Here is a 10241-nt window from a genome sequence, read left to right on the forward strand (position 1 = left end):
TGAATGCAAGCAGATGGAAAGAAATGGTGGCGATAGCTGTCTTGGAATCATGAGTGCTAGGCCACATCATCTCTGCAGCATAGGCCCGGTCCTTTAGTATGAGGACTGGGTCTATCTGTGGGGAGGAACCTCTTGACCATGGAGAGTATTAGGTAATTAAGTGGTCAGATAAGAACTATTGCAAAATATGTGGAGGCTTCAAAAAGAAAACAAAATTCTTCACTAGGTTGTACCAATACCGTCTGAGGGCAGATGGCTGGCCAACCTGACCTTCCCATGGCCTTTTCCCTTCTGACACTTTGCCTTCTGTTACAGAGGTTTATGGCCACAGCAGGCCCTAAGAGTTGTAAGCCAGAACTTGTCTTACTTCACCAGGCCCACAACTTCTTTGAGGCTCCATTTCCTGTCAAGCAGCCAGACTACTCTGGAGAACTAATCCATATTATAATTCATATTATAATCCATATTATGTCCAGCAACAGGAGTTTGGCTCTAGAAGTTAAAGGGACTCTTTACCTCAGGATTCCCGTGGAGATCATCTAGGGCCTGAAGTAAAGGGTCTTGGGTTATCCAGACTTTGGGCAGGGTTGGGGAAGGGGTGTCTTTCGGAAGTACACCAGGCATTCTCTGAAATATTGAGGACCCTGAGCATGGAGAAAGACACTGAAATGTCCTGTGAAGGGTCTCATTCTTCCGTGATCTTGGCTCCTTACAGACGTTTGTTGTAACTTGCGATAAAGCTTTGGCTACCAGCCTATCCATGGTGTCTAGGTGAGCAGTAGGTGAAACTGCTCTCTCTGAGGCATTGACTTACTCCTTATAGCCCCTCAACCAGCCCTTGCATAGGCTGGTTCTGGCTTTCTTTTGAACAATCCCCTCTGATGGGGTGCTGTGATTCAAACCAGAGTCACACAGACCTAGAGTCAAGTCCAAGCTTTGCTGATCCCCAATTTTGCTACCTTGGGTACATTACTTCCCTGAGCCTCTGTCTCCCCATCTGCAAAATGGGGATCAGAAGATCCTGCACCTTGCCTGTTCTGAGGGTCAGTGGTAAGTGGGGCTGTGGGTTAAGGGTAGGAGGATGCAGGTCTCAGGAGGGTGAAGGGAGAAGAGCAGATGGATTGCTGGTCAGGCTGCTGAGGATAGCTCTTGGTGTCTCTCCCACAGCTCACTAAGCCTGCGTTACTTCACCTATGGGATTCTCTTTGGTTGTGGCTGTTCCTTCGCCTTTCAGCCATCTCTCGTCATCCTGGGCCACTACTTCCAACGCCGCCTGGGTCTGGCCAATGGTGTGGTGTCTGCTGGGAGTAGCATCTTCTCCATATCCTTCCCCCTCCTCATCAAAACACTGGGGGCTAAGATCAAGCTTGCCCAAACCTTCCAGGTGCTGAGTACCTTCATGTTTATTCTTACACTACTTTCACTCACCTACCGGCCCCTCCTGCCCAGCTCCCAGGACACCCCAAGCAAAAGAGGTGTCCGCACCCTGTGCCAACGCTTTCTGGCTCAGCTCAGGAAGTACTTCAACATGCGAGTGTTCCGGCAACGTACCTACCGCATCTGGGCCTTCGGGATTGCTGCTGCTGCCCTTGGCTACTTCGTTCCCTATGTACACCTGGTGAGGAATACCAGGGTGGGCCTACCCTACCTAGCCCCAAGAAGCTGCCCTTAACCTTCCTGAAGTCCAGAGGGTAGGGGCGGAGGACATTGAAAGGGCAGAGCTGGGACCTTTGGAAAAAGAGACAAAACAGTAGTTGGAGAGACCCAGAGTGGGAAAGGGCAAAGGCTCAGGGAAGACCTCAATGGGAGACGGGGAGAGTTCCTTAGGGGAAGGCCCATGCCTGTGGTTTCCCCCTCTGATAAATCTAGATGGATTTTCAGGAGAAGATATGCATCATTGGGCTGCAGGAGACTGGCCCAGATGACCTAAGGATAGGGTTTTCTAAGAGTATGTTCTATGGAATGCTGGTCTTTGAGGCCAAATGATTTTATTTAGGAAATAACATGTACTAGATCTCTCTAGCTTCATAATATGTAGCAATATTTTAAAGTTACCAAAAGATCCTGTAGTAAAGAAACCCATTTATCTTTGTTGAACCAGCATCCACCTAATTTACATGGCCATAGAACCGTCAGGTGTAGCCTAGCTGTTATCTTCCACAGACCTTGTGGTTCTTAAAAAACGCATTTGGAAGTGTTAGCTGGACGTTGGTGGATCCTTCTCCCCTGGTGACCTGCCGTTGCCCCAGGCTGTCAGTTCTGGATCAGGGAATGGGGAGATTATAGGGTAACCCTTGGATTTTCTCAGTTGTTAAGGCTGTATTCTATCCTGCCAGAGCTTAGAAGGGGCTTGGAGATACCCATTCCCCTCAGCTGTTGCTCAGAAGCCCAGAATCCAGAGAGCCATGGGACATGCAGCCTTTTAAGCTGTTAGAAGCAGTCAGGGAGCTTGTCCTGGAGCTAGGGCTACAGGGGAGAGGGCTGCAGGGGAGGGAGCTCTTGCTGTGGTCCAGGGAAGTAAGCAGCAGAGGGTTCTGGGTATGCCAACAACTAACCAGTCAGCTCCTCTTCTTCCTCTTGTCCTGGGGGCCTGGTGCTATGCTTTTCAGATGAAGTATGTGGAAGAAGAGTTCTTGGAAATCAAGCAGACCTGGGTGCTCTTGGTGTGTATTGGGGCTACCTCAGGCCTCGGGCGCCTCGTATCGGGCCGTATCAGTGACTCCATTCCTGGACTTAAGAAGATCTACTTGCAGGTGAGTTTGATCATTCTGTCCACTATGGGGAGGAACAGCCTTCCACAGATGCTAGGTTATCCCCAGCCTTTGAAATAGAACGGTAGGGTGTGTCACTGATATGCCCTGAGCCCCAGCTCTGACACAAGCAACATGGGAAAGTCAATCAAATTCTCTGAGCCTCAGTTTCCCTTGCTTTGAAATGAAGACAATCATCCTGTTCTGCCTTCTTCATCAAGGTGGAGTGAGGATCCAGTGAGAGTAGTGTAAATGGAACCTCTAACAACACTTTCAAAGAAAGTGTTTATTAATAATGGCTCTCCCATCTAAAAGAGGGAAACTGAGGCCAGGAGTTAGATGCTGCTCCCATTGAGGACTGATCTCACTGCTACCCTGTAATCTCTCGGAGGGTGTTGGGCATCTATAGTATTTTGTGGCCCAATGTGTCTCTCCTCCAGCTCCATCAGCTCTTATACTTCAAGAGCTACTTGGTATCAAGCACTGGCTCTCAAATGCCATCCTCTTGATGGACACCAAAAAAAGTGCCAGAAAGGGCCAGGCTTCACTTCCCCTCTTTAGGCCTCACTTTTCTCCTTTGTGCAATGAGAATAATTCTTGCCCTTCCTATCTTACTTCACAGATGAGGATCAAAAGAAATATAGGTGTGACTAGGCTTTGGGAAGTAGAAGATGTTATAGCCATCAAAGGTTTTTATCCTTCTGACAGTGACAATGGTAGCCTCATATTGTGGGCAGAAGCCATATGGATGCTCAAGAGGCCATTGTCTGGTCTGGTTTGAATACGTACTACTGCTCAAGCTGTCTGTCTTTGTCTACCTGGCAGCAATATTGCCTTTCTTACCTGGCTCATGCTTTTTGCTCCTGCATCTGGGTTTACCAGAAGGTGAAGGTGCCCAAGTGTGAAACCCTGTGGAGAAGCAACAGCAGCCCCAGAAAATATGTGGTCACAAATAATCCATCAGGAAGGTGGTTGAGTTCTGACTTTCCTAGGGAAGCCCTAAAACCAATGTGCCCTGACTACAGTCATAGCAGGAATTTCTGTCTTCCGACAGCACCAAATGTTTTCCTAAATACCATCACATGTCTTGGACAAAGATATGATTAAGATTTCCTGTTGTGTTTAACTCTGTGTTAGATTTGCAAGAGCTGGTGGATCTTCTTTGTCAGAGCTAGGGGTGACCTTATGGTCTATCCAGTCCAAGTTCTCATTACACTGATGGAAAAACTGAGAGAAAGACTCACACAGACAGTAGTGGCACAGCTGAACTGCTATGTAGCACTCTTCTCATATTCCACTTTACCCTAAGTGATGGATGGCAGAGCCACATCCCAGAGATGATGAATGACTTGATCAAGGTCAAACCAAAGGCCTATGACTGAGATAAACCAATGACAAAATTTTGAATTCCTGTGCAAATATTGGCAAGTGCCTTATTCGGGTGGCTTTTTGCATAGGCGTATGTGTGGCTTCCCCAGCCTCTTCCACATGCCACCCCTGTGGGTCTTCCCTGTCAGTGTCAGTAGCTCCAAGATGCCAAAGGATGCTGGAAATCTGGGTAAGCTAGCATTGGGCCAAGGCGTTATCTTGAGGAGAGGCAGCATCCCCTGCCTAGCTATATAGCTCATTTCTCACCACAGTCCCTAGGAGGGAGGTAGGGCCCAAACAGCTCTTGCTTTCTATTGTGCACAGGGAGTTCCCAGGGAGGTGAAGGCATTAGCTAGTTAGAAGTAGAACTAGGCTTAGGGCCTGGTGCTTTGGCTGGCCACTTCCCCTACCCACCCACCACTCTCTCCCCTTTTCCACTCTTACTTGCCACTTAGAATAATATAAAACAACCTTAGAATGTTATAGCTGAAACATATCTTCATCAACTTGTCATCCAACTCCCTCATTTTACAAATTGAGGAACCGAGGCCCAGAGAGGGAAAGTAACTTGTCCAAACTCATTCTTCAGGTAAGTGTCTCAGGCCAAGAGCACAAGACAATGGATGAACTCCTTTCTCTTAAGCTACTCAAGATACTCCATCACAGGAATTTGCCTTCCTTTCTCCGTGGGTCAGATGTAGGAGTACAGGCCTGGGAGAGGAAAGGAGTGTACACAGCTATAGGTTCTGAAGAGACATCCACTAGATGCTGTGCTACTTACTATTGCTGAAAAGAGGAACATGTGTCTAGTGTTAAGCCCCTGGACAGTCTCTTGAAAAGAAAATGGTGACAACCTGAAGAATAGCCTCACTTTGGGCCAGTTCTTGAGACCTGATTCTCAGTTCCAAGAGGGATTTTTAATTTCTTAACCTTAGCAAGGCCTCATGGAGGATATTAAGAGGCAACTAGATACAATATGTAGTAATTAGAGCCAATTGAAATTAGTTAATGGGGTCCTTTGCATCATATATATATAATGGTATTAACTCTTAATTGCCATACCATTATGGCTTGGTTGATAGGTGGGTCTAGTTTTATTTTATAGGTGTGCATGAATCTCCTAGAGGAGAAGCTGGGATATCTGGGTTCTTATTCCTAAATTCTGCCTAGCTATCCCAAAACAGCCTGGGCAAAGTTCAAAAGTCCCCCAACAAAGAGATTTCCTCAGGCATAGCCAGGACATTTCTTATCCTCTGCAAAAACCAACCAATTAACCTAACAAGCCCACTGACAGCAACAACGCAGAAAATCTTTAGGGCTTGAAACAGCCTTGCCCCTCCTACCCCTTCTATGTGGCGATGTGGTGACTTATCCTCACCATGTGGTGACTTACCCTCCCTGGGTAAGTCAGTCTGCCTGTGTAAATCATGGAAAATCTTGGGTCCTCTCAAGGCCTTGGTAAACAGATTGGATCTTATCCATGACCCCGGGATGACCTGGCTCTGGTGGCTCCATTGCGGGGGGGGAGAGAGTTCGTTTCTCTGCCTGCAGCCCAGGGCTTCAGTCTGGGTCACTGACATAGGTTGCAAATGACCTTAATCAAAAGACCAGCTATGTTTCCAGTGGTCCTTCTCTCTTTTGAGATGGAAAAAGCAGCCTCTGGAAAGGCAGTTTCTTTGTTTTGGAGTCATTTTGCTCAGCCCAAAGAAAGCCCAGCGGCTAGTCAGTGCCCCTGGGCTGGCTTCATGCTCCCTAGACACCCTCCTAGTGTCTTGGTTCTACTTAAAGGCCCCTTTGTTGCTTTCTCAGGGTTCCCAGGCATGCCTAAAGGCCCCCCAGAGCCTGAGATATGTGAGATGGGTAGTGTCCCATGTCCTAAACCATAAGGAACCTGGGTGAACCTCCCAATGGTCTCCTTCATGCCAAGGTGTTTTCTAAAAGTGGTCACTGGCATCTCCATTGCAGGAAGATGTGCCTTCCGTTCATGCCCCCATCTAATCATCATTCAAGTCATCCTCACTTCCTCCCCTCCCTCTTCCCATGCCTTTCTTGGATCTGGGAATAACAGCATAGTCTGATCCCAGACCCTGATGCCTGGGGCAGCCAAACACAGGATCAGAAAGCAGAAACAGCAATTCCCTTTATCTCAGAGTCTAGTGAAAAGACATCTTGAGGACAGGGGCCATGTTCCCTCCTTGTTTTTAAATCTTGACAGAATCAGTTAAATAGGGGCTCTCTTAAAAACTTTGAATCCTTCAGTGAAGGACTTAGAAGGGGCCTAAGTAACTATTTAGTCCAACCGCTCTCTCTGTTGACACCCCTCTGCCCCATTTTATAGATGGTAGAAATGAAGCCCTGAGAAAGGAGATGTGATTTGTTATGTGGTCCTGGCTGGCAAGCACAACATGACCTTAGGCCCTTGCTCCTCTAGGTCATCTCGTTCCTGCTCCTGGGCCTGATGTCCATGATGATTCCCCTGTGCCGGGGCTTCGGGGGCCTCATCGTTGTCTGCCTCTTCCTGGGCCTGTGTGATGGCTTCTTCATCACCATCATGGCTCCCATCGCATTTGAGCTGGTGGGTCCAATGCAGGCCTCGCAGGCCATTGGCTACCTCCTGGGCATGATGGCCCTGCCGATGATTGCTGGGCCTCCCATTGCAGGTGAGGATAATGTTACAGGGAGGGCATGAGTGGGGGGGTCCTGTCTTCCCTGGGCCCTAGCTCTTCTGAGCACCTCTGCTTGAAGTCCCTTTTCCTCTTATTCTCTATTTAAGCAGCTTTGTCAGAGTGCATGAAACCCCCCACCACTATTGGTTGAAGAGACTAAGCACAATATACATGCATGGATTCATTTTGAGGAATGGGCTTTCCATGGCTGTATATCTGTTTCAGTGAGGTTTTATTGTAAACAAGATGGCTGATTCTAGGAGGGTAGAGAGAGAAATGGGTTTGGATTTCCGGAGCATTCTGTTGATCCAGTATTCTCTCTCTTTCTTCACAGGCAAGTAATTATTTGCAAGGTAGTTGGCAGGAAGAGAAGAGAAAGTGGGCCCCCGTTTTATTAAGACTTAGAGACACCCCTCTCCTCCTCTACTGACTTCTGAACTGAACCTGTAGAAGAGATTGATTAAGGTCACAACCTAGGACTGGGCCAGTGAGGCTCACTTCCAGCAGGGAGCAAATTGTTGGCTTGCCATCTTTTAGCACTCCTGGTTTCTCTCTGCACTCTTCAAGAAGGGCATTGATGGTACCCCAGGGAACACAGGAAACAAGGAAAACCAATGAAAAGAGAACTTCATTTCCTTTAGGTTGTATTGCAAATATTGATTCATGGGCTAGCCTTTCCTAGGCTGGCCAAGTAGGCTAACAACAAATGTTCCTTGAACACCAATTCTGTGCAAGGTGTTGTGAGGACACTGGTCATGCTGTGTGACAGTGGCAAAAGCTTCCACTCAGGCCCTTGTGCAACAGCCACACTGCCCACTGGGGGAGGGGAACCTCTACCCAGCCCCTTATCCCAAAGGTGGATCCCGGAATCCACATCTCTTTCCAATTTGCTTACCTCCTAAGCAGCCTGAGGACCTACTTGCCTTTCCTCAGAGGATGCCTTTGCTCATCCTCCCTATAAGGTGCCCCACATTAGCTTCTGGAGGTGAGCAGAGGAAGCCTTGAGTCCCAGGCCAAATACATCCATGGTATTGGCAACTTAGAGGAACCCAGAGGGGCCAACCATATCTGTAACTGGAAGGAAGGATACACATACAGCCCCCTTTAGGACAAGCGGGAATTTCAGAGAAAGGGAAAATAGGAGCCAGGCTAAATTGTTCCACAAGAACACTCTATCCCAAGTTGGGGGTGGGAGGGTAGACTGCTGTGAACCAAGACAAGGCTTGGCCATCTTCTGTGGAATTCTTTTAAACTAGCTTCCCTCCTAACTCCATAACTAGAAGAGACTGAAAGTTAGCTGAAGCTTCATGAAAGTAAAAAATGGAGAACTTTAAGAGAAGATTCACTAGATTCTTTCATAATGAACATTAGCTTCAAAGGCCTGCAGCCCCAGTATCTCAGAGAGGAGCTGTCTGCCTTTGTAATAGATGTTTTATTTCTTCCATCTGGGAGTGTTTAAATTGAGCGTGCTCCTGGATCAAGGCAGTGCAGGCCAAGATTCTCTGGATAGGCATTGTGGATAGACAGCCCCTAGAAGGGGCTGAGAGTACCTTTGGGCAGTAGGGCAAAGCTGAGCTTGACTTGTCTCTCTTAACTGTTTCAGGCCTTCTCCGCAACTGTTTTGGGGACTACCATGTGGCCTTCTACTTTGCTGGTGTGCCCCCCATCATTGGAGCTGTAATCCTCTTCTTCGTCCCTCTGATGCATCAAAGGATGTTCAAGAAAGAGCAGAGGGATTCCAGCAAGGATAAGATGTTGGCCCCTGACCCAGACCCCAATGGGGAGCTCCTGCCAGGCTCCCCCACCCCTGAGGAACCAATCTAATGCCTCTTCCTTGCTATTGTGTGCTCCTCCTCCTCAACCCTTTCCCTTCACCCTGCCCTGCTCAGCATTTATATTTTTGCCACCAGCACACTTGTTCCCAAACCTGCACACACAGCATTTCAGCCACTTGACCATCTCCCCTGGAGCCAAAGCTCCAGGTGTTCCAAACTCATTAACCAAATTCTCCCTATGAATGCCTTTAAACTTGCCAGGGTCCTTCTCCTCCCAGGACTTAGAAGAGCTTTGGAATCACTCACTGGCCTTTGGAACCTCTCCATATACTTTCTGACCCCTGGGGGAGATGGGGGATGGGACCTCCTGGCCCCAGCTTGTTAGTGCCCCACTAAAAGCAACTGCCAAAGGTGCTACTGTATCCCCAGGAGCCTGGTAGGAAGACCCAAGCCTCTGTGTGCTGAGGAGTTCCTTGCCGTCTGTCCTTGGGAGCCCTTGAAGGGGAGGCAGGGGTGGAAGGGCAGACAGGTAAAATGAGACAAGGAGCTTTGTTTAGCCTCAGAGTCTCTGAGGGCTGTGACTTCCCAAAAGCTGTGGGTGCCATCATTTTACAAGTATACAGAGAGTCTCCCCATCACACTGTTGGTTAACAGTCTGCTTCCTTCTTTCCTTGCCCCCTTTTTTTCCTCTACTGCCTCCTCTCCCTTCTCTGTCCCCTCTATTTCTTTTTATGACTGTCATAGACACATGGGTGCTTGAAGAAAGGAGGGACCCAGAACTTGGGCCAATCAGCCTCACCTTTGCCCAGCCCACCCATAACACTAGCACTCATCTCATTCATCTCAGGTTGAGCCACACTCACATCTCACTTTTTGGCTCAAGCTGCTATAATCATAGACTGGAAGAAAATACCACATAGGGATCACGGGGCCTTAAACACCATAAAGCTCCACTCACTGATTTTTACAGATTTCCCAGCCTAATACATTAACCTGAAGGCCCTCCCAGCTCCCCATCCTTGTATCTACCTGTCAAAATGTGAAGAAATTTCCTTCATCTCAGCAGGCAGAGGAGGACTGATGACATGGGGATGGCATGGTGGAGGGAGAAGCAATAGTTATTGACCTGGCAAAGGACCAACTCCTCCATCTCTCATGAGTCATGGCAGGTCAATATTTCCACCTGGGCCAGGCCAGGAAAGGGACAGTTTTAGAGAAAATCCCATTCCCAACCTGGATCCCAAAAAAGGTAGAGGCAGCAGCCGCCCATAGGATTGGACAATTTCTTTTAGGAAGAAGCCATCCTAGCCTTTACCACCCAATGTGCCCCCCATGCTGGGCATCCTGGGCCACTCTGCTTAGCGGGCATTAAAGGTGCCAGGAAAACTAAACTCTGGACCATCTTCATCCCTCAGAAATAGGTGCCAGATGCTTCCCTATGCCAAGGCTCTGGGCAACACTCTTACTGAAGAGCATTCCCAGCCAGGCTGTATCCAGCTAGCACAACTCACCTCATTAGGAGCTCAGCCTCTCTCCTCACTTTTCCTCTTTGTGTCTCTTTCTCCATATTCTGGGCCTTTGTCTGTTCTGTTCCTGTTACCCTAACCTTTCATCATCTTCTTGCCAGGCATCCTTGGCTGTCACTTGGAGCTAACAGTGCCACCCCAAGCCAGGACCATCCC

General features: G+C 48.4%; 1 protein-coding gene across 2 annotated transcripts in view; it reads left to right on the top strand.

Annotated features, from left to right (window-relative positions):
- The window catches only part of SLC16A2 (solute carrier family 16 member 2), a 96291-nt gene extending 86473 nt beyond the window's left edge, over positions 1–9818 (top strand). Inside the window, exons 3-6 of one of the 2 annotated variants that reach the window (XM_014827413.3) lie at positions 1168–1618; positions 2610–2753; positions 6550–6778; positions 8388–9818. In XM_014827413.3, coding sequence (XP_014682899.1) covers positions 1168–1618; positions 2610–2753; positions 6550–6778; positions 8388–8608 — 1045 coding nt within the window. In that variant the 3' untranslated portion in view covers positions 8609–9818. The remainder of the gene's footprint in view (positions 1–1167; positions 1619–2609; positions 2754–6549; positions 6779–8387) is intronic. The other variant, XM_014827414.3, reaches the window with a different exon arrangement.
- The last annotated feature ends 423 nt before the right edge of the window (positions 9819–10241 follow it).

Source organism: Equus asinus, chromosome X (assembly GCF_041296235.1).
Source record: "Equus asinus isolate D_3611 breed Donkey chromosome X, EquAss-T2T_v2, whole genome shotgun sequence".
Lineage (NCBI taxonomy): Eukaryota > Metazoa > Chordata > Mammalia > Perissodactyla > Equidae > Equus > Equus asinus.